The 23,281-nt window shown below is 43.6% G+C and overlaps 1 protein-coding gene across 2 annotated transcripts in view; it reads right to left on the bottom strand.

The window, feature by feature from the left end:
* Positions 1-23,281, bottom strand: part of LRRC8E (leucine rich repeat containing 8 VRAC subunit E) — a 61,788-nt gene that overhangs the window by 9,581 nt on the left and 28,926 nt on the right. The window contains exons 2-3 of one of the 2 annotated variants that reach the window (XM_089661230.1): positions 9,900-9,977; positions 1,223-1,377 (exon numbers count right to left, since the gene is read on the bottom strand). In XM_089661230.1, the coding sequence (XP_089517356.1) occupies positions 1,223-1,360 (138 nt within the window). In that variant the 5' untranslated portion in view covers positions 1,361-1,377; positions 9,900-9,977. Of the gene's footprint in view, positions 1-1,222; positions 1,378-1,469; positions 1,545-9,899; positions 9,978-23,281 lie in introns of those variants that run through there. The other variant, XM_089661231.1, reaches the window with a different exon arrangement.

The raw sequence follows: 23,281 nt of genomic DNA, 5'->3' as shown, positions 1-23,281 counted from the left end.
CAACATCGCCAAAATATGCGCGTTCCTAACCCCAGAAACCACTAAACAGCTCATCCACTCCCTCATCATATCACGACTCGATTACTGCAACTCCCTCCCCGCTGGCTATCCCCGCTTCAGTCGATCCTGAATACGGGTGCCAGACTCATTCACCTCACCAACCGCTCTGTTTCCGCCACCCCCCTCTGCCAATCCCTCCGCTGGCTTCCGATTGCGCAATGGATCAAATTCAAAATCCTAACACTGACGTACAAAGCTGTCCACCATACTGCCCCAAACTACATCACTGACCTAATATCCAAGTACCACCCAGCACGCACACTCCGCTCCTCACAAGACCTCCTTCTCTCTAGTTCCCTGGTCTCCTCCTCCCATGCCCGCCTCCAGGACTTCTCCAGGGTGTCACCCATCCTCTGGAACTCCCTGCCCCAACCCATCAGATTATCACCTACTCTCCTCTCCTTTAGGTGCACCCTGAAAACCCATCTCTTCAGGGAAGTCTACCCCACCCCCTGCTAACTTGCCGACCTCCTCCACTCTTCCGATCACTCCATCCCCCACAGCTATCTCCTCCTGTGCCACCATCCCCTCCCTAGATTGTAAACTCGAAAGAGCAGGGCCCTCAATCCCCTCATGTTTTGCATTGTATTGGTATTGTTCTGTCACATGTTATGTCCCCCTTTGTAATGTACAGCACTGAGCAAACTATTGGCGCTTTATAAATACTGTATAATAATAATAATAATAAACTATGAACAATTTAATAGAAGATGGAACACACAAAAGGTGGATAAAAACAACCAAAATGCCCAGCTTGGCAGGAAGAGAGTTGGGCATTGAGGCTATTGGAGCAACCAAGACATAACACACAGAAACGTAGAAAAGTGATGGCAGAAAAAAAAACCAAGCAGTCCATTGAATCTGCTCTATTTTTTAAATAAAAATATAATTTTTTTTGTTGTTTTCACTTTTTCTGTCTGAATATAGATCTAGATTTGTCCCAAGCATGTCTGAACCCACCTACTGTTGATGGACTCGCCAACTTTGCTGGAAGTCTATTCCAACCATCAACTACTCTTTTGGTAAAATAGGATTATAAGATTAGTTTTGAAATGTCTGGTTGTGCAGCTCATTATTTTACCCCTACTGGACAAAACGACAGCTGGCACTTGATTGTTTTTTTTTTTTTTACTACATGTAGCCCTTCATCTGAATCACCTACCTGCAAGGTGCATCCAAAAACCCCAATCATGAGCATTGCGATGGTTATATACTCAGCCAGGACATCCCACCATGGCTTCAGCACCTTGAATGCTGGCTGCTGCTCGGTGAATTGTTTAAATTCAGCCACGGGAATCATTGTGGCAGCAAGCTAACCTGAAAGAACAAAAAGTAAATATTATTAATACAGTTGCTGATTTCTATGAAGCTTTTGTCAGTCATCCCATGTAGCCACCATTACCACGCACCCTGGATCATGTTCGCACGGCTGCCTAGCAGTACGCATGGCCCTGCAACTCCCCCCCCCTATCCACTCTGTCACAAATGGTAAACTTGTTATCAGCATATTGAGCCCATAACTCTTATCTGAGAACTGCAGAATTCCCCACCCATCGCTCACCACCATAGAGTTCTGGTACAGGAGGGGTTAACAAGAGGAAGCTCCTGCAAGTTCTGCAGATGCAGAGTTGTAGCAATGATCTGCAGGGATAACAAAGCACTGTATTACATGTCCACATTTATATTGATTGCAATCTGATATTTATGAGAATTGGCACAAAACACACAGTACTCTGTGACCTCAGCATCCCTTGTAAGGATAGCCGTGTCAGATGGTCCCGCAGCATTCATCATATTGAACACGGATACATTTATTGATGGCAAGCTGTAAACAGGACTCTTGTGTAGATACAGAGCTCAGCGAATGTCCAGCCTCACAAGTGTTCCTGATCACAATGTAATGTGAGGCTGATGGTAAACCACTGACCGCGGCTGGCCTTCTCACCTGCTGCCCTCCGTACTGCAGACATTGCCAACTCTGTAGTGCACAGATCATAAAGAAACCCTGTTATGACACACATACCAGCTATGGCCAGACAAGTACAAGTTTAAAGTGTTACTAAACCCACAACAGTAAAATCAGTCTGGGTGTATCAAGCATGCTTTACTGCATATACACAGTGCAACCTAAGGGGTAAATCCTCTGCACTGTATAAAAATGCTGTTTGATCCTGTCTTCTCTGATCCTCCCCTTCTCCTAGTGTCCCAATCTCATCTCCTGAAAAGACATATTGTGTGGACACATGCTCAGTTTGGTGTGGATTGCTAGAGGGTTTTTTTTTCCCTTGGGAGAGTGCATGTGATCAGCTCAGGGCCAATCAGCACTGTCTAGAGGGTCAGGGGTTCTGCATCCTCCTAGAGCAGGGGTTTCCAAACTATGGCCCTCCAGCTGTTGAAGTACTACACGATCCATCATGCCTCTGCCTCTGGGAGTCTTGCCTGCGGCTGTCAGAGTCTTGCAAGGCCTCATGGGACTTGCAGTTCCTCAACACCTGGAGGGCCATAGTTTGGAGACCCCTGTCCTAGAGCAAAAAAAAAACACCACTCCTCCTAAAAGCTTTAACCAGTGCTCTGCTTGGCACTGATAGAAGTCACAAGACTGTTCTGACTGCTGATGAGAAAAGTTATTTAGCAGGTTATATTTACTAAAATAATTGCATTTCCATGTTTTGTGTACTGTGGGAGACCAGATATAGTGAATGCAGGGTCCGGGGAGACCAGATATAGTGAATGCAGAGTCCGGGGAGACCAGATATAGTGAATGCAGAGTCCGGGCAGACCAGATATAGTGAATGCAGGGTCCGGGCAGACCAGATATAGTGAATGCAGGGTCTGGGGTTTAGAAACACTTTAAGGCAGTGGTCTACAAACTAGAGGTTGGAAGAATGGAAGAAGAAAGTTGATGAAAAACAGAGCTCCACAAGTCTTCACACCACCGAGGAAGGACAGCCTACAAACAGGGAAAGAAACAAGCTCAGCGAAAGGCCTGAAAGCAGTTTACACAAAGACCGCACTGGACACAAGGACAGTGCGAGTACCTCCACACCCCCGGGGCTACAAGAGAGGGCAGCTAGGTGCTATACCCAACCAGTTCTCCCTGGGACAGTGCTACAAGTCTGATGAGTATCCCAGAGCAAGAGATTCTAGAACAAAAGACAGCCAGGTGGATGGGCAGTTTCTAGCTGGGAGGTTCATATAGAGATGGAACCAAGTGCTCCTTACAAAGATTGCATTACTGATCCATCAAGAGACTGATGCCATTCTGAAAGGAGTACAAAGTCCAGGACCCATCCTTTTTGTACAGAATGTAGGAAGTTTGTGCTCAGAGTTATTGAAGTCAAGTTGGGCATCCCATATACCCTTAGACCCTATCCAAGTTGTTTATCCCACCAAAGCAACAAAAACAAGCCCATGGACTGGTTACTGACTCTGAATGGACGTTGGAAAATGTGTTGCCTGGCTATTCAGGAAATAGGGGCCACAAAACCAACGTTTCTCAAGGGGGAGCGCTATATACATACTGCAGTAACATCCACACACATAAGACACCTGACATTAGAGGTGATCGATACTTTCAAAGCAAATATGCTTTTGCTCACTGGTACCAACTAGTATTCCAGCATGTCCTCTCTTTCATTTTCTTTTCCCCACGCAGCTAGGTGTGACCCCATTGCTGACGGGGGGGGGGGGGCAGCTTGATGCCCTCCTTATCAACCAATGACAACAGCGATTGTTAGGATGCTGGCAGCTGACCTGCACGGTGCCCAAAGTTGTAATGTTGTGTAACAAAACCGCTGGCTTGTACATCATTTTTGGACAATTTTTAGGCATTTTGCCAAGGTACCTCTGAAGAACTCAGATGCCACCTCAGGGTGCCTAGGGACCCTGGTTGAAAAAGGCTGCCCTATGTGATGCATTTTTGGTGACAGGTTCTCACCTTCCTTCCAGTTTAAACCAATGGAGTGCAGATTGAACTTTGGGGATGGCAGTAACAGGGGTGTGTGGAATCTGGCGGCTGCAAAGCCACTGGATCATTTCCATCTAGCAGCTAGCTTGTCAGATTTGCACACACCTGAAGCTGCTAGGAGTGTAAAACCCTGCATGAAGCCAATACTATAGTTTCTATAGCAGTGGCAGTAAGTTTTCTGAACCACCAGGAAAAAACAAACAAACACCACCACACCACTGTACCCTTGCACTCCAAGGAGCGCCAACTGCTCATTTTGCTAGGGGAGGATTAATAAAATGTCTGCCTTTGTTCATATGCATTATGTAGTGGGTTGATGGGGTTAGTAGTTCACAGAGGAACGATATGGATGTTTGTGCTTTTTTATTTTCTCACAGGAAGTGACAGGCAATTTCCAGCAACATCAACACTTATTTTCTGTAATTGCTGAAAAAGTTCTTAGCCTGAAAAAAGACAAAACTACAGGTGAAACTCGAAAAATTTGAATATTGTGTAAAAGTTCATTTATTTCAGTTATGCAACTTAAAAGGTGAAACTAATATAGGAGATAGACTCATTACATGCAAAGCAAGATAGTTCAAGCCGCGATTTGTCATAATTGTGACGATTATGGCTTACAGCTCATGAAAACCCCAAATCCACAATCTCAGAAAATTAGAATATTACATGCAATCAATAAAACAAGGATTGTACATAGAACAATATCGGACCTCTGAAAAGTATAAGCATGCATATGTACTCAGTACTTGGTTTGGGCCCCTTTTGCAGCAATTACTGCCTCAATGTGGCGTGGCATGGAAGCTATCAGCCTGTGGCACTGCTGAGGTGTTATGGAAGACCAGGATGCTTCAATAGCGGCCTTCAGCTCTTCTGCATTGTTCGGTCTCATGTCTCTCATCTTTCCCTTGGCATTGCCCCATAGATTCTCTATGGGGTTCAGGTCAGGTGAGTTTGCTGGCCAATCAAGCACAGTAATCTCACGGTCATTGAACCAGGTTTTGGTGCCTTTGGCAGTGTGGGCAGGTGCCAAGTCCTGCTGGAAAATGAAGTCAGCATCCCCATAAAGCTCGTCTGTGGAAGGAAGCATGAAGTGCTCCAAAATCTCCTGGTAGACGGCTGCGCTGACCCTGGACTTAATGAAGCACAGTGGACCAACACCAGCAGATGACATGGCTCCCCAAATCAACACAGACTGTGGAAACTTCACACTGGACTTCAAGCATCTTGCAGTGTGTGCCCCTCCATTCTTCCTCCATACTCTGGGTCCTTGGGTTTCAAATGAGATGCAAAAGTTGCTCTCATCAGAAAAGAGGACTTTGGACCACTGAGCAACAGACCAGGTCTGTTTTTCCTTAGCCCAGGTAAGACACTTCTGACGTTGTTTGTTGTTCAGGAGCGGCTTGACAAGAGGAATACGACATTTGAAGCCCATGTCCAGGATCCGTCTGTGTGTGGTGGCTCTTGATTCACAAGGAGTGGACTGAGGCTGGAGTTAGTGCAAGTCCCCAACACTTTTGAATGGCCTTTTCCTGACAATCCTCTCCAGGCTGTGGTCATCCCTCCTGCTTGTGCACCTTTTTCTTCCACACTTTTCCCTTCCACATAACTTTCTATTAATGTGCTTTGATACAGCACTTTGGGAATATCCAACTTCTTTTGCGATTACCTTTTGAGGCTTTCCCTCCTTATGGAGGGTGTCATTGATGGTTTTCTGCACAACTGTCAGGTCAGCAGTCTTTCCCATGATTGTGATTCCTACTGAACCAGACAGAGACCATTTAAAGGGTCAGGAACCCTTTGCAGGTGTTATGGCTTAATTAGCTGATTAGAGTGGGACACTTTGAGCCGAGAATATTGCACCTTTTCACAATATTCTCATTTTCTGAGATTGTGGATTTGGGGTTTTCATGAGCTGTAAGCCATAATCATCACAATTATGACAAATCACGGCTTGAACTATCTTGCTTTGCATGTAATGAGTATCTCATATATTAGTTTCACCTTTTAAGTTGCATTACTGAAATAAATGAACATTTGCACGACATTCTAATTTTTCGAGTTTCACCTGTAATGCAGCCACCACACTGAAGGATTGCCAAGCTGCAATATATTACAGTATATTTGTGGTTTTCAGTTTAGATACACTATCAAATCCTCTGCGTACTTCCTCACAGATCACCGCTGCACTTCACTTGCCACACAGAAAATGTCATCTCCTCCCTCCATTGTTTTCCAACGGTCAATGTTCTCCTAGGCAGTAAGGAAGCATCTCGGAGTGAGATTCCTATGCACCTGGGGGCTCAGGCACATGGATGTATTAAAGCTGGCCATAGATGGATAGAACTTTGAACGAAAAACTCAAAGGAAAGTTTGTACAAAACAATTCTCAGAACATTTTAATGTCATTCAAAAGATTATTTATCATTTGATTTTGGCACAAATGGACTTTACCAAAACCACATACATTGGAAGTTCACTCGTTCGAAAAAAAATTTTCTCCTGCTCCTTCAAATTTCACTGTGAATTGACCCAACTGATGGTTACAAAAACTAATGAACTTTGTTAGAACATGAAATTCTACCTGTCTATGGGCAGCTTAAAGCGGTTGTAAAGGCTGAAGATTTTTTACCTTCATGTATTCTGCGCATGAAGGTAAAAAACTGTGTGCAGCAGTTCCCACAGCCCACTCAATACTTACCTGAGCCTCATCGCGATCCAGCGATGTGAATGACAGTCTTGGCTGTACTGGGTCTCTGCCTCCTTATTGGCTGAGACAGCAAGTGGGAGCCATTGGCTCCCACTGCTGTCAATCACAGACAGTCAGCCAATGAGAAGAGAGGGCAGGGCCAAGCCGCGGCTGTGTGTGTGAATTGACACACAGAGCAGAGGGTGCCCCCATAGCAAGCTGCTTGCTGTGGGGGCACCTGACAGACAGGAGGAGCCAGGAGAGCCTGCAGGGGACCAGAGAAGAAGAGGATCCAGACTGCTCTGTGCAAAACCACTGCACACAACAGGTAAGCATAGACATGTTTGTCATTTTACAAAAAAATAAAATATATGAACCTTTAGAAGAATTCACTTTAAGTTCTACAATGGAAACTAGATCCTGAGTTTAAGTAGTCCAAACCCTGTAAACTAGAGTTGGGCTTGATGTTCGAGCCAAAACGCAAGTTCGACTCGAACATCAACTGTTCGTGTGTTCAGCGAACACATGAATGCTACGGGTTATTTGCCCACTGCGCCCTGACAGTGCATTGTGATTGGCCAAAGCAATGCACCCGACCACAGATCAGGTGCAATGCTTTAAACAAATAGCGCATGATGATGTCACAAGGGGACGGGCTCTCCTGGTTGATGTTACTGGGTACCCCGCCTCTTAGATATTTAGGAACGGTAAGGCCAGTGCAGCTGTCAGGCAGTGGGAGCCAGCATTGAGAGCAGAGTAGGGTTTGTTTTTTTTTCTTTATTCAGGTCAGCGGACAATTTTTTATTTTTGGTTTTTAATAAAGGACTTGTCAAGGACCGTCTTCTGTCATTTTTTACAATAAACTTTTTTTTGTGAATGAATAGCGGTGTACCGCATACTCATTCATATGGGGGGGCTGGACCAGGATCTGATCAGATTCCGATAAGCCCCCCCCACCCCCACAACCACAGTTGCGCAGAAGATGCCCTTATGCCCTTCAACATGGGGACAAGGTGCTTTGGGGTGAGCCTCCCTGCCCCAAAGAACCCCCCCCCCCCATGTTGAGGGCATGTGGCCTGGTACGGTTCAGGAGGGGGGGAGGGCACTCGCTTGTCCGCCCTTTCCTGACCTGCCGAGCTGCATGCTCGGATAAGGGTCTGGTATAGATTTTGGGGGGCACCCCCTATGCAATTTTAAAAAAAATTTGGTATGATGGTTCCCCTCAAAATCCGCACCAGACCCAAAGATCCACTCAGATGCGGCAAGATACTGCTTAGTGAATTGTCCCGGTTCAATATTCGTGGTCGAACTTTTGTTCGGTTCGAATGTTTGACTGCGAACCAAACGGGTGTGCTTGGCTCATCACTACTGTAAACATATGTTTGTGCAGCAACCATCTAAGGTAAGTCGATCCATCTTAGATGGATGCTTCATTGCTCTGGCCTAACTTACAATCAGCTGATCTACAGGGAGATGGAGGAGTGAGGGGGTTAACTGAACGTTGTACTGGTACAGGGAAGGCCATTATGTAAATACATGGTGTCTTTATTCAAATAAAGTTGTATAGTTTTTTTTTTGTGTTCGCTTTTGGAGCACAGTTAAGCTAGGCTCACATCTGTGCGGCTCTGCAAGCCACGGTTTGCATGGGCACAGTAGCCCGTTCATTTAAAATGGGTTGCTGTGCCTCCTGAAATGCAGGGAAAAGGTCCCTGTAACATTTCAGAAATGGCAGCCCACAAGTGCAGTGCTGTTCCCAGTGATGGAGTGATTTCCAGTGCAGCATGCCATTTGCATTAATGGCACCCACACACAGCGCCTATGTATTTCTGTGCAGGTTGTCACGGCTGCAAGAACAGGTGCGTCACCCATACAGATGTGAACCTAAACGTAAATTTTTTTTAACTTACCATTGCACAGGGCAGCCTTGAACCTCCTCTTCTGGGATCCCAGCAGGCGCTCTAAGCTCCTATTCTCTGTGCACCCCCAAAGGAACCCACTTCTTATGGTGGTGCACCAGCAGGCTTCCTCCCAAGTCAGACTGTGTGTGTCTACTGACACACATAGCATAAGCGCAGCCCCACCCCCTGCTCCCTTCTCACAGCATTTGATGGACAGCAGCAGGAGCAAATGGCTCTCACTAATCTTTCTGAGCCTGTGAGAGGGGAGAGAGAGAACCTGGCCTTAGCCAGTGATCTATGCAGCCCCTTCTAATTAGGTTCCTAAGGGCTTATGCACACAGCCAGATCTGAAGGCATGAGCATGGTTTACTATGATCCCCATACACACAGCTGTATAAAGATCACTAAACTTTCTCTGAATTCAGATCTGTAAAATATAAAAAGAAAAATCTGCATCCATGGTCCTGTGAACTATATTTTACAATTGACGAATGGCAGCTATTCATTCTTCAGCAGTTTTGCTATAAGTTGATAATCACTGAAGTGACCATGAGCTTCTAGCTGAAGGAAAGGCGTCTGTACGGCATGCGAACGTGTGCAGCTGGGAGCGGGTCTGTAGGATAATACGCTGTATGGACATGGCATTGAAAGTTAAACACTGCCTGTTCCATTCAAACACAGCTACTCAAATACATGTGTTGAAAGCAAAATGCAGCTCAATAGGACCCGTTTTGTCCAAAGAAAAGTAACACAAACCAACGTGGGCCAAATACAGCCTCAGCACTGCCATCCACTACAACAGTGAAATAGGAATCTGCTGACCTGTGCAATGTGCAATGTGTGTAATGTGTCATGTGTCAAACACGCTCCCTACTACTGTACACGAGACCTAAAAAAATAATAAGACAAATATCACAAGCACCAACATTTGTCATGCAGCGGCACAATACAATTCCAGTGAATTCCAGAGAATATGGTTTTACATTCATGCACTGTTCACATATCCTTTGCTTTTCCAAATGTGGCCACTTGCCACTGTGCCAACACCTATACAGCATATCTCCAGTAACAAATCCTACTCTTCACATGTACCTACCAAATGTACCAGCTAAACATCTATAGGAGGACACATCAATCTTCACATGAAGGAATCTTGGCGACTTCTAGGATCGGGATATTTTTTGCTGGGTTTTCTAAGCAGTAATTTATCTAAGCTGGCTTTTCCAGCTGTAATTTATTGCCTTTATTTATGAATGTACTGAATAGCTATAGAAAATTCAAACCATACCTGATGTTCTTTCCAAATGGGACTTGGAGAAGCCGGACTTCAAATCTCTGCATGCATCCTGACCCTGAATATGGTGGTCTGTGAACAAAAAGGAAAAGGGGTTTTATTTACTATCAGAGTGCCTGTGTTACCCAGTAACTATCAAAAGTCACATTACGAAACAGTGTTTTCCCCCATGTGGGTGCATGGCCCCACACACAAACAGTGTATGTTCAGGGCAATGCATCTGCAGTAGCTGTCATATTGGGAGTATTGGCTCTTTTTGTGCAGCCGCTGCATCCCAAATAGACATGAATAGGACTGGCTGCACGGGGATGCATGGAACACCTGGGCATCGCTTTCCTGCTTAGTTCTGAAAATTAAATTATCAGACTGGTGACTATGGGCAACAAGAACACTTTCTTCCATTCATGATGAAGCCTGTATAGCATGGATTTATAGAAAGAAAAAAAAAGAAAAAGAAAAAAACCTGGGAGGAAGGTGCATATTCTACACATAATAACCAATCAGAATACGTCCTGTGAAAGTGACAGTATATATAAGGTTATTATGGGCAACAACCACCACTTTCCATGTTCTATAAGTCAGTCTTGCAATGTCTGGGCTACACAAGACAGGAAGTGGGCTGGGAGAGAAAAACAGCTATTTTCGGCTCCTCTGCACAGACTTGGAAACTATTACACACACCACCCTTCTGTATCGTGTTCCAGAAAGCATATTCCTTAAGTGAAGTTTGCTGACGCATCGACTCTATGCTAGATGTAATGGCATAATACTACTGCAGATGTTGTATCCTGTACTCGGGACGGCTCATACATCTTCATTGAGCTGAACTGGAGAACAACTGGAACCCAATCAGGATGCCATGCACTACATACAGTGTGTGTGTGAGATATAGATAGAGCTCTATCTATATACACACACACACAAAATATATACATACACACATTGTATGTCTCTTGTGCATGGAAACCAATCAGTTTCTGTCTTCAGCTTGTTCAGTTAGGCTTTGAAAATGAATGCCATAAGCTGATTGGTTGCTATGCAGAGCTGCTACAGAGTTTGATTGCTTCAATCTGCAAAAAATTCATAGGCAAAAATGTAGAAACTCGCAGGCATTCCGATTTCAGCTTACTGCAGTAACAGATGATTTCTGATTGGCTGTTAAAATGAGTCTAAAAAGATAGCATACAGCCACCTATACAATGAAATATGCAATGCCCGTGGCTTCTGGGTGGCAAAATAAGGGTGTCATTTCTGCTACATGCTCCAATAAGCCAAAATACATGAACCCAGAGACAGGTGTCACAGACAGGAAAATCTAAGCTCTATTCCTGTTCTGGTGGCAACTAAATTTTCAATTCACCCCCCACTTTTATCCCAAATGGCACAGGACAATTCGAGAGAGTGAATCTCCCTGAGGAGGATACAAACAGTAATAAAAACCTGACAGTGGTTCTAACACCGCACTGCTGTAGATAAAAAAAAAAAAAAAAAAAAAAAAAAAAAAAAAGGGCCTTTATTTATACTTTAAAGCAGAGCTCCACCCAAAAGGTGAAGTTCCGCTTTTATATATAGACACACACACACGATTTTGACCACCCGTGCCACCCTCTAGCAGTATTTCTGTAACAGGCCACCTCGGGAAGTAGTTCATCTGAGTTCCTTCCACCCTGCCACCACAACACGTTAACCAGTTGCAGACTCTGGACGCGTTAGGACACACTCCCAAAAAAGTCATCATTATACACAAGGAGTGTGTAACACGTCCAGTCCTTCTGCCCTTCTTCCAGGACCTCCCCTGTCCCAGTACTCAGTAATGCTGTGCTGAATAATCAAAGCTGCATTGCCCAGTACAGAGAAAGGTGTGACAGCTGGAGCTGTCAAAGAAAAGCAGTCTGGCAATGTTTATCAACAACATTACTCAAAAGAAACAATGTTTCATTTTGTATCAGTTTATTCCATCTACTGATCAAAGGGATGACCTTCATCTGAGATGAGGTCAGTTTAACCACTTGCCTACCAGGCACTTTCACTCCCTTTGTGCCCAGGCCAATTTTCTGCTTTCAGAGCTGTTGCACTTTGAATGGCAATTGTGCAGGCATGCAACACTGTACGCATATTAAATTTGTATAATTTTTTTTCATACAAATAGAGCATTATTTTGGTGGTATTTAATTATCACTGGGGTTTTTTTTATTTTTTGCACTATAAACAAAAAAAAAAAAAAAATGTTTTCTTTGTTTCGATTATAACATTTAGCAAACAGGTACATTTTCTCCTTCACCGATGTGCATTGATGGGCACTGATGAGGTGGCACTGGTGGGAATTGATGAGAAGGCACGGATGATGATGATGCACTGAAATGTAGCATTGATAGGCAGCACTGCTGCGCACTTTTGGGGCTGAACTGATAATCAGTGCTGATTCACTGTTCAACAGGTAAAAAGTTTTGGGCATAAAATTAGCTAATCTTACATAATTTTGGGGTGCTGAAAACGAAAATGACCCTAAAAAATGTTGATTGGCTCTAGTTTCCATGATATATTCACCCATCTAATGACGTAAGCCATTCAAAATTATGATGTAACTTCAGCTGCATATTTGCGCAATTGATACTGGTGACCAATAGAAAATTGCATGTATACTGAGATGATGCAATATTAGCCTTTAATTGCATCACTTCACTGCATAAAAGCTGCAGTATCTGTAGCTGATTGTAGTTCGACAGCGTCTTTACATTTCGTTTTATGCTTATATAGGCTACTCAGTAATGCCTCGAACTTGTGTGAATAAAGCAGATAATTACTGCTATATCTGCGGTGAAATAACTTTTACCTCACAAAAAAAGGAGGATAACAGGAATGATTAAGAAAGCCTACAACTTGTATTTTGGCTAGATAGGAGACCAGGACAAGAGCTGGGCACCACATATATGCTGCAATTCTTGTGGGACGGCACTGGAGCAATGGTTGAATGGAAAAAAGGCATCTATGCCTTTCGCTGTGCCAATGATTTGGAGAGAGCCAACAGATCATGTTAGTAATTGTTACTTTTGTATGGTGCCTCCAATTGTAAAAGGGCTAAATAAGAAGAAAACGTTATCTGTGCACTATCCAAATATTCCATCGGCAATACGTCCAGTTCCTCATGGAGAGGGGCTACCAATTCCTAAAGCACCAGAATCCTTCGTGGTTGAGTCAAGTGAGGAAGAACCTGAAGCGTGTAGTCACGTGCAGTTGTAAGAGATAGCCCTTTCCTCGAATACAAGAGAAAAGCCAAGAGAAGCAAAACCGACACAAACTGAAGACAAAACTAGTGAGAATCCTAAGTGTTAAAATGATTCAACTTAGCTTATGGCTATAATTTTTCTTGGTAATCCTATGCAATATATTATGCCATTTAGGCTTTGTTATGTAGTCAATATCACTTGCTTTATATTTGTGGAAAGACATCTATCTATATAATTAATGTGCATTATGTAGTCATTACGCCTATAGTAGAAAACTTTCCGTTTACAGAAAAACTAGAGCCAATTGACAAATTTCATTGTTATATTTGAACTCAGAATGTGAAATTCATTAAGAAATGGATCCTTTTGTTTCCAAAACTGGCAAAAAATAAAAATTTGTTGAACAGTGTTATTAATACAGATGTCCTCTGTGACAGTTGCCAATTATCGGCAGTATTTTCCTCACATTGTGACAGCATGAGGAAAGTGCTGCCGATAACCGGCAATAGTATTTACTTTGCGATCTCCATGATGGACACAGCTGATCACGTGATGTGGTAAAAGGCCAATCACAGAAGCCTTTCACGTGATCAGCAGTGTCCAATGACACGCTGATCACCAGGAAATGCAATTGCCGGATCTCAGCTTCACTTTCCTCATGCTGTCAGCGCGCGAGGAAAGTACTGCCAAGAACCGGCAGTTGTCAGAGCAGGGATCGGCACCGATCATCAGGGCACTGATGATCAGTGCCCTGATGATCGATGCCCAGCAGTGCCACCCACCAGTTCCGCCCACCTGTGCCCAGCAGTGCCACCCACCTGTGCCCAGCAGTGCCACCCACCTGTGCCCAGCAGTGCTCATCAATGCAGTGCCACCAGTCAGTGCCCAGCAGTTGTGCCAGTCAGTGCCCAGCAGTTGTGCCAGTCAACGCATAGCAGTGCCGCCAGTCAGTGCCCAGCAGTGATGCCAGTCAGTGCCACCTATCAGTACCCATCATCAGTGCCGCCTACCAGTGCCGCCTATCCGTGCCACCTCATTAGTGCTGCCTATCAGTGCCCATCAGTGCTGCCTCATCAACACACATCAGAGAAGGAGAAAAGTTACCCGTTTGAAAAATGTTATAATAGAAACAAAGAAAACATTTTTTTTTCAACTTTTTTGCACTTTGTTTATAGAGCAAAAAGTATAGCGCCCAGCGGCAATTAAATACCACCAAAAGAAAGCTCTATTTGGAAGAAAAAAAATTATAAAAATTTCATATGGGTACAATCTTGCATGACCACGCAATTGTCAGAGTGCGACAGCGCTGAAAGCTGAAAATTGGCCTGGTAAAGAAGGGGGTATAAGTGCCCGGTAGGCAAGTGGTTAAAAAAAATGAAATGTTCCTGTTTAACCCCTTAGTAACCCTTAGCCTACTCTATCAGCCCTAATAAACTCCTTATTCTCCTCCATTCAATTATTTTCTTGCTGATTTGTATTTGTTGGTTCATGTTTTATTAGACGAATACATTTTTAAACTTTTTTTCAGTAATATTTGTACACCTTTAACATATATTTACAAATTGCCAAATTTTTAAAGTAACACTGCTAAAAAAAAAAAAAAAGAGAAAAAAAAAAAAGGAATCTTTGTTGCAAGATAATACACACAAAAAAAAGCCTTGTTTGTCCTTAAAAAAGCATACTTATTTATTTCAGGTACTTATATAGTGCCGTCAATTTACGCAGTGCTTTACATATATATTGTACATTTATATCAGTCCCTAACCCTCAAGGGGTGTACAATCTAAGGTCCCTAACTCACATTCATATACACGGGCCAAATTTAGACAGGATCCAATTAACCTACCAGCATGTCTTTGAAGTGTGGAAGGAAACCGGGGTACCCAGAGGAAACCCACACAGGCACAGGGAGAACATGCAAACTCCAGGCAGGAGGTGCTGTGGCTGGGATTCGAACCAACGACCCTAGTACTTCCAGGCGGAAGTGCTAACCATGTAGCCACTGTGCCGCCCATGTATTACATTTTTATCTTAAGTAATGACAAAGTTATCGAATAAACAGATCCATAGCAGAAATGTTAAAAATGTCTCTGGTCCATAGGGGGTGAACAGGTGTGGGAGGTGAAGTGGTTAAAAGCATAAAGAAAAAAAAAAAAAAAAAAAAGGGTTTGATTGAAAAAATTATAAAAAAAAAAAAAAAAACCTACAAAACAGCAACAACTCCCACTTTCTAATCTAAACTAAGTGCAACATCACAGTGCTTCTGATGAGATCCCGGGGACAAGTCACATTCCAAATCTTATGAAAAGACCCTCCAGCATGGTGTAGGAGCACTGGCGTAGTGTCAGGGATCTCAAGGGTCGCCCTTGTAAATCTGCTCCTGTTCCATGGGGCCGGAATGGCTTCCCTGTCATATTAAGATTTTATGCCATGCTTCTTGGCCAGTTGCAGTCCCTCTACTTAGAAGCCACTGCCGCCACTGTCATTCTCTCTCCTCCCTGCAGGAGGCAGGATGGCTCTGCATGGAAGTCAGGGGCTGCCCGTGTTAGCAAGCATGTGATTGGCTGCAGGATGCATGGCAGTCCTAGCAACCAATCACCAGCTTGCACTGCCCAGCCCTCTGTTCAGACTTGCTGTGCCTCCTGCCCTCTGCACAAAGTAAGGTAAGACAGAGGTGGGTTGGGGGAGCTGCGGTCTTTATTGGGGGTGGGGGCTGAGGACAATTATTGAAGGGGGAGGAGGGAGACGGAGATCATTAATATAGGGGGATGATAAGTATATTGAAGTGTTACTAAACCCACAACAGTAAATTCAGTCTCTATATGCAGTAAAGCATCATGGTCCACAGTGTTCCCCTTTACATCAAGGTCAGCAGAGTTCCCACCTTACATTGTAAAGGGGAACTCTGATGTACTGTAAAGGGGACCTCTGATGTAAAGAGGGCCTCCAATGTTAGGGCAGGAAGGGGACCCCTGCAGAACATGTGAAAGGGTCCCACTGTGGGACTGTAATAAAGGATCTCTGGGATCAATGGGAAAGGGCTTGGGTCAGGGGGGCCCTTCATGATTTCTTGCATCAGGGCCCTGAAGATTCCAATTACGTCTCTGTGTAGGAGCATATTCTTGCAAGTTTTAGGATATTCATCATGCGCAGGATCTTGCTAGAAGGATTGTGACATCACTCACCCCTAGGTACCACAGGTGGCAGCGGGGGTAAAGCAGATATATTTACTAGCTTTTTCCCACAGCTGCTTTGTATTGAACATGCAGATATCTATCCATGCAAAGTACTGTGCTTTACTGACTTATATAATAGTACTTTATCTAAAACCTTTATCCATAACGAAGATATAAATGGGCTCTTCAAAAGACTTGTGTAGCCCAACGTCAGACATGCTTTACTATAGAATGTATTTAGTTTGCCATACATCTCTCATTAAGTTGCATTGTTGTTTTTATAATCACTTCCCACCCCAAGAAGGAGCGCACAAAACTTTAAGGTCAAAAATTTTGCCACCAAGCGCCTGGGGTACTGGGAGGTGTATTCTCAGGCAACAACCATGTCATGCAATGATAGTTATGTTGAAGCACAAGTCCCTATGGCCTGTGTAGCAGGGGGAGCGGATACAATCTCTGCCCAGGAAAAACCCGTGCTCACGGCGCCGAGGAATGTGAGCAGTGCGAACCTGTTGGTGCGTACTGTCCTGTGCAGAGGCCAGAGACGCTGAGATCCGGGGTGTATCTGTGTGATCCATCTGCCGGTGCAGCCACTGGGAGGTTGCTATAGTCATCTCACCTACAGTCCAAAAACCTGCTATTCTCCAGATGAGCTGAACTGCATATACACCACTCAGCAGTGAGCATCATCCTGTAAGCGGCCTGCAAAAGGAGGGCCCCTTTCATTGCTACACTACATCATTCCTAGAGGACTTTTTAGGCAGGCTGTTGGCCCATCTCCTTCTAGCACCAGATGTACCCCTGAGGGCAGAGTGTCCATTGATTTCCTCCTGCATAGCCAGTAATTTGTCACTGTGGTGGTTCTCTCTCTGCGGCTTCATTAGATGCCCAAATACACATTGCCATCCATGGGTGCTTTCTTGTACAGTTCACAAAGCACCCTCACTATTGGATAGTTGTTTGCATCACTTAGCAGAAGAAGGACTAAACCTTACACCTTGACCGTCTGCAGAATTTAACCACTGTCCGTAGTGCACCAACAGGGCCCCAACGAGAGCCAGCAGAGATTTACCTTAGAGAATGCCCCTCATTCAACCCAGGTTTTCCCCCTTTTTACTAACGGTTCATTCGGTTTTATTCTGCCGAAGCTATATAACCAGTCTAGGCCTAGCACAGCCACCATTATATCACGCAATTTAGTCCAGTCTTCTGGTTACTTAAATCCTCATATTACCTGCAGGGTACTCATGGTGGGATTGATACCGCCTATGCTCATCTTGGCTAGCTACTTGCAAGTTGCATGTGTTCCATGTTTAGATAATATCCACCCAGAGTGAAGACTGGAATACTAATAACAGATTTGAATCTACTGTTGTCTAAATCTTACCATCTCAAATAATAAGCAACAAGCTTTGTTCTTCCATGCCTTTTGTTTTCCCTCATAATAATTGGATATAGCGTGTTGTGGAATTTATGTGGATGTCCTTACTCCTGATAAAAAGGGAGAAAGGAACTAGAACCCAGGTGTGTCAGTAGGGCAGAGGTCTACAGAGTGAGAGCAGAACAGACAAAAACCCATTTCATCATTAGCTCCTACATGGGTAGTGCTACATTTGTATTAACCTCCAATGGATCACAAAAATAGAAAACTAAAAGCTCAAGTAGTCAAATGACCAAATGTGAATGTTTTTAGTGGAGACTGAAAATCACACCAAACCTATCCTGGCTAAGACATTTGTAGAAATTTAGATGGATAGATGTATATTTCTTGTAGCAGTCCTTCAGAATTCCCATAATTCTGAACTTTGCACATTGGATTGATTACTACGGGTGAAAGGAAAGGTTATATTTATATATAAAAGCAACTTACTGCTATATTTCCTTCCAGCACTTGAGCCCACCATCACAGATCGTTGGCCTCCTCATCATTGCAGGCACCAGCTCACCTCCCTCCAGTGCTAGGAAACATGTAGCATAGTCCCAACCATTGATTGATTGATTCTCTAATAAGGATGGGGATGATTAGGATCATATAGCAGACTTCCTAGAAGTAATTGGAAGTGTTCTGGTATTTCTCAAGCTACAGCACACTACAGCGGTATGTGTCTACAGCTGGGGTCTGTCACCATGTTCTATAAAGCTGTCAACCCAGGAGAAGAATTTTTAGCATAAGGGGATTGTAGCTGTATTAGTGCACTTGCGACAGGAACAATTGAGTACTGTCCATGATACTTTTTTTTATTTGAACTAATATACAATTTTCAGGACAAGCTTTCGGGGTATGTCCCCTTCAAGGTCCAAGAAGTACTACTTCAGAAAGTTTTAGCAGAATGTTAAAAGAAACAAAAATCTCTGAGGGGGGAAAAAAAAAAAAAACCCACACACAAACACAGCAATGGTTATAGAACTAGGATTAGACTAGAGATAAGACAGAGCAAAAGCAAAGACTTGGGGGGTGGAGTTCGAACAACACTCAGAGAGGGGGGTCATAAAACTATTGGATGAGTGTGGAATCCCATGTCCAAATCAAGGTCGTTATCTTTTGTATCGAATAGAAATATTCTTAGTTCAAAAGTTTTCCTTTCCTGGATAGTTTTGAACTTTCCTTTAAGAACTAAGATATTGAAGTTTTCCATAGTGTGGTCCGGTTGTGCGAAATGGTGTCCCACAGGTGTGCAGAAGTCATCTTCTTTATGTTCCTTGATGATATATCTGTGCAAATTCATCCTTGTTTGCAACTTCTGTCCTGTTTCACCAACATAAGATCCTTTGCTGCATTTTCTGCACTGGATAAGGTACACATTACTACTGGAGGTGCAGCTGTATGATCCGGAGATATTGAAAATCCCTTTTGAGTGTGTGACACTTTTGATGGATTAATTTGGTTGCACAGTTTGCAGAGTTTTTTTATTGCAGGGTTTGCTTCCATTATTTGTGACATCATAAACTAGGAACAGTAGGAAACTTCCTTCTGATTATGTCTGAGGTTTGAGGGTTGTCTAAAAGCCAGTATTGGGGGTTGCCGAAATATTTCCATCTTCTGTTATGATGGGTTGTAAATCTTTGATTATTTTTCTTATTCCTTCTAGTGTTGGGTTGTGTGTAGGTACTAGAGGTACACTGTTTTTTTCTCATGTATGAATTCTGAGCAGCGTCTTCAGGTTCAGGTGTGGATTACAGGCTATTGACTTCTATGGGAACAGTTTCTAAACCCATATGTGTGAACAGGATAAGATCCTGAACAGGGGCGGACTGACAACTCATGGGGCCCCTGGGCAATAGGAAATTATGGGGCCCGTGTCCTTGCCCACACTCAAACCACACCCAAAAAAAGTCTATGAAAGGCCAGGGGCATCTCATGGGGCCCCCTACTGACCCCGGGCCCTCGGGCAGTGCCCGAGAGCCTAAATGATCAGTTCGCCCCTGATCCTGAACCAATCCTGTCCTGAACCTGATGTAAAGCTGACATGAACCACTGAACAGCTATGGCATCAATTAGCTGTGAGCTTCAATCCCAAGTGTGAATCAGCTCTTAAAAGCAGAAATGTTTGCTTTTTCAGACTGAACAGAATACACAAAGGTCAAACCTGAAGATGTTTTGAGTTTGAATGCAATCATGCCAAATCCACAAATGTAACATGCATGTACAGTATCCATTCATATCTCTCTGATACAAAGAAAAGTGAACACGTCCCCCATCAGATCTAACTGAAAATAAGGACAAGGCACATATTACAAGGAAAAAAACCCAAAAAAACACAACAGTCATAATCAAGGTATAAACCATTACATAGAATAGCAGTTTGTTTGGCCAGCACTAATGTGCAAAAGGTGCAATTCCAGAGGACGCCATCCCCTAACAGCTGGATTTAAACCTCTTAATCATCAAATAAAATTCATTAGGTCCTATTTAGCTGGTATCATGCTATAAAATGCTCCAGGCACTTGTTCTCACAGCCTCTCCCTTTTCTATGTTTCATAAATACTGTATAATAATAATAAAAGCTGCCTAGCCTCCCAAGAAGCCCAAATTATGGTGGGGTGACAGAGCAGCACTCTGTTAACATGCCTTGCCTTGTTGCAGGGCGAAACATGTCTTGCACAGGACAATGGACATGATTTACGCAAGTGTGATGTGAGATCAAGAGAAGTATACCTGCACTTACATCAAACAACCAATCATGTGGCTAGGTGAATGGAACTGAAATGGTGTGCACTTCATACTCTAGTACATGTAGGCACCAAGCTGTGACAGCTTGCAGCTTCACAGCCGAGTGCCCACTATGCATGCGAGAGTCGCGCTGTGCATTCTCATTGGTCCGACAATCTTCTGGGACCTGTGAAGGTTCCCAGGAGACTGTGGGAGGGAGGAGGGGGCCAAACTTCTGGCTCACTTCGCCACGGCAAACTGAGCCAGAAGTGGGAGCGGGTACCTGTCAAAAACAGGTTTCTGCGCCCCCCTCCACCTCAAAGGTGCCAATTATGGCAGTGGAGGGGGGGGGGGGGCAAATAAGCGGAGCTTCCACCTTTGAGCGGAACTCTACTTTAAGTAACCCCAACAGGTAATGTTTACAGGATTTCCTTCACTTTGTACAGGTGCTTTAACTCAGTGGTTTGGTATTTAATTTGCAACAGCTATTTTATCTATGAGACATTCTCACATGGACTCCTTGAGGACGAAGACTGGGAACCACTGCTCTAGTAAATCAGTACTTCCAAAATGGGATCAAGTAAAGAGATCAACTTGAATCAAGCATGCATGAGAGGTTGAAACTCCTGACCTGAATATTTGTTCAGACCAAAACCAGAGAACAAGATTGGCAGATCAGCAATAGCATACCCTATTCATCTATCATAAAAGTTTATTTTTAGCATTGGCACAAAAAATCTACAATGGTTGGATGTTCTTTAAGCCAACAGTCTAGTTTCGTTAATAGGACAAGTTTATCCAAAGAAATATCTTAAATTATAGATTAAGTCAGTGGCTAGCCATCATTTTCAAGTGGTAGTAAAGTCATTTTTTATATTGTTACCGTTCACCATTTAGGAGATATACTATGGAGCAGCAGCCAGTGGCAATACCATCGCATGTGCACTTAAGGAATGGTATACCCATGATGTTCCTTCAAAGCTGTGTGCCGTAACCAAAACTCCCGTGCACATGCCATTCAAGCAGCCACAGCCTATGAACCCAAAAGGAAGACCGGAAGGGTTGGACTGACAACTGATGGGGCCCCCAGGCAATAGGGGGATCATGGGGCCCCTGTGTCCTTGCCCAAACTCAAAAAAGCATATGAAAAAAGGTACCAGGGGCATCTCATGGGGCCCCCTACTGACCCCGGGCAGTACCCGCGTTTCCAAATGGTCAATCTGCCCCTGAAGACCGGGTAAAGATGGAAGCCTTCTTCAGCGGGCTTCATTCTAAGGCAAGTCTTTCCTAATGTGCTAGTTTGTGATGTATACTAGCACATTATGATATCACCTTGCAGTAGAAACTTTTTTTTGTAAACAAGTTTACCACCACTTTAAAGGTGTCCTTTTATCATGCAGCGGTAAATGACCTCTGCTCAGTTCTCTGGCAGATGATCAGTTCTCCTCTGAATGCCTTTTTATGAAACGGTGTAGAACGCTTCTCCGAATGAAGGGAGAAGCGATCTACAAGAGCTTTGAGCGTTGGAAAATGGCTGCTGTTACTATAATCACATGCATCAGTAAGAGATAAGTCACACAGTTTACTAACCAGTGTAAAAATTACCGCTTCTTTGTTTGCAGTTCCCCCGATTCTCCACCTCTGGGCTGGAGAATCTGGAGGGAGAACAAAGATCGCCAGTGAAGGGTTGACATCGATCCTTCATACGCTGGCAGTCTGTGTGCTGAGATGATCAGTGGAGAACATGTTCTCCGTTGATCATCTCTGTTCCCTAAACCATTAATGATCTGAGATCAGCAACGATCCTCAGGATCGCCGCTGATCTCAATTTCATAAAAGGACACCTAAGTGTGTGATATTCCAGCTGTGGGATCTCGCTGCTATAATTCTCACCTCTGTTCTTGGGTTCTGTTCACATCTAGCATGTTACAGCTACTCCTGTTCAAGATCTCTCCAACATACAAAAAAAATAAGCCCCTCTAAGTAGCCACAGCAGGTGTGTAGATCCAAAAACGGATCAGAAATCTCACCAGAGACCCTGAGAGAAGAAATGGTCAGATGGCTTCTCTCCAGCATCTACCAAACATTGAAATCTTGTTTTTTGGTGGACTGACCTTTTGTATTTCAATGGTTTTTATTAATTTGTAACAGTTAAACACAGGACCAATAAATCATGTCCACGCAGGGGTTATCAATTGCACATAAAAAATTGAAAAATCAGTGCTCTAACACTGACAGAGCAAAAGGTACGCTCACTCAGGGGCAATCAATGGCACTTAAATAACAAAACATTAGTAGAACACTTGATAGTAACTCAAACTAAGGCAGGCCATAGACGGGCCATTTATCGGCCAAATTTTCAGCCGATATAATAAAAAAAAAAAAAAAAAAAAAAAAAAAAAAAAAATCGGTCGGCCCCGTTGCCAATGCTGCCACCAATTTTTCGTGGATTTTCCAGCATGACCGATAAAAATAAATGTGAAGATTCACGAAAAACAGCCGATGGGCTGGCCCCACTAACGGCATGAATATTGGCCAATTTTTCGTGCAAACAAAAATTCGGCAGATAAACGACCTGTCTATGGCCTGCCTAAAGGCAGTTATCTACTGCCACACCAAAAACAAACAAAAAAAAAAAAAAGAAAAAAAAAGAAGAAAGGAGGAGTACAAAAGAAAAAAGATAACAAAACCAAGCGCAGGGGTCCAAGGTGGACTGACCTTTTATTATGTTTTGTCCCGCAGTTACAGCCAGCATAGGCATAGCTGTGAATTTTAGAACATAATTTCTGTGCTGAATAATGTTAGTTTTATATTGTACTACAT

The sequence above is a fragment of the Staurois parvus genome, unplaced genomic scaffold (assembly GCF_062004578.1).
Source record: "Staurois parvus isolate SC_StPar_1 unplaced genomic scaffold, SC_StPar_1.0 ptg001328l, whole genome shotgun sequence".
In the NCBI taxonomy this organism is placed as follows: Eukaryota; Metazoa; Chordata; class Amphibia; order Anura; family Ranidae; genus Staurois; species Staurois parvus.
Note: the sequence above shows the minus strand (reverse complement) of the source record. Positions and strands in the feature narration are given on the sequence as shown.